Source organism: Octopus bimaculoides, chromosome 9, assembly GCF_001194135.2.
Source record: "Octopus bimaculoides isolate UCB-OBI-ISO-001 chromosome 9, ASM119413v2, whole genome shotgun sequence".
NCBI classification, from domain to species: domain Eukaryota; kingdom Metazoa; phylum Mollusca; class Cephalopoda; order Octopoda; family Octopodidae; genus Octopus; species Octopus bimaculoides.
In genome coordinates, this window is record NC_068989.1 from 79,314,948 (window position 1) to 79,315,983 (window position 1,036).

A 1,036-nucleotide genomic window follows, 5' to 3' on the forward strand; every position below is an offset into this window, starting at 1 on the left:
TATATGTATATATATATATATATATATATATGTGTGTGTGTGTGTGTGTATTGAGAGAGAGACGCATACACATGCTCAAGTAAACCGAAACTACTTTCTCGAATGTAAGTTCAGTAGTAGTAGTAGTAGTAGTAGTAGTAGTAGTAGTAGTAGCAGCAGTAGTAGTAGAAGTTGTGGTGGTGGTAGTTCTAGTAGTTAGTCAGCAGTCGAGATCTCTCACTTTCTCTGTCTCTCTTCACCTCCTCCTCTTCTCTCTCTCACCCCCCGCTATCTGTTCGTCTCTTCTTTTAAGCACACAAAAAAAAACTTATATCTCTCACCCCCACTCACTGATGTAAGAAAGAGAGAAAAGAAAGGCAGAGAGAAAGAAGAAAATAAAAAGTAAATACGTAAATAAATAAAGAATAAATAATAAAGAAAAGAAAGAAAGAAAAAAAAAGCAAGCAGAAAAAGACGAAAGCGAAAACCAGTTGGGAAGTTTTTTCTCTTGACGGAGCCAGGATATATCGTAACTCCGAACAATTTCACCCGTGAAACAACAAAAACAACAGCAGTTATTATTATAACGATAACGAGTTTTATCACAACTCAATATATTTAACTTTTCGTTATTTAATTAATATACATTATAATTATAAAAACAAAACAAAATGGGTGAAGTTGCTAGAGTACAATTAAGACGGATGGATACCACACAGCCCTGGGGGTTCAAAATGCAGGGAGGAACCGATGTCGGTGTTCCTCTTCATGTTGCTCAGGTAGATTATCGATTAATTAATTCACATATTCGATTTGTGTGTTATCTTCTTTTTTTTTTCTGTTCTGTCTATTACTCGCTCTGTCTAACTGTCTGTTGTCCACTACTCTGTCGCTCTCTGTTCGTTTCTATCTATCTATCTATCTATCTATCTGTCTGTCTGTCTGTCTGTCTGTCTATCTATCTATCTATCTATCTATCTATCTGCTGGTCTGTCTCTGTTCGTCTCTGCTTTCTTCTTCTTCTTCTTCTTCTTCTTCTTCTTCTTCTTCTTCTTCT

General features: G+C 35.8%; 1 protein-coding gene across 1 annotated transcript in view; it reads left to right on the forward strand.

Moving 5' to 3' along the window:
• Positions 1 to 430: 430 nt before the first annotated feature.
• Positions 431 to 1,036, forward strand: part of LOC106872194 (PDZ and LIM domain protein 7) — a 55,567-nt gene continuing 54,961 nt past the window's right edge. Inside the window, exon 1 of the mRNA XM_014919093.2 lies at positions 431 to 758. Coding sequence (XP_014774579.1) covers positions 651 to 758 — 108 coding nt within the window. The 5' untranslated portion in view covers positions 431 to 650. The remainder of the gene's footprint in view (positions 759 to 1,036) is intronic.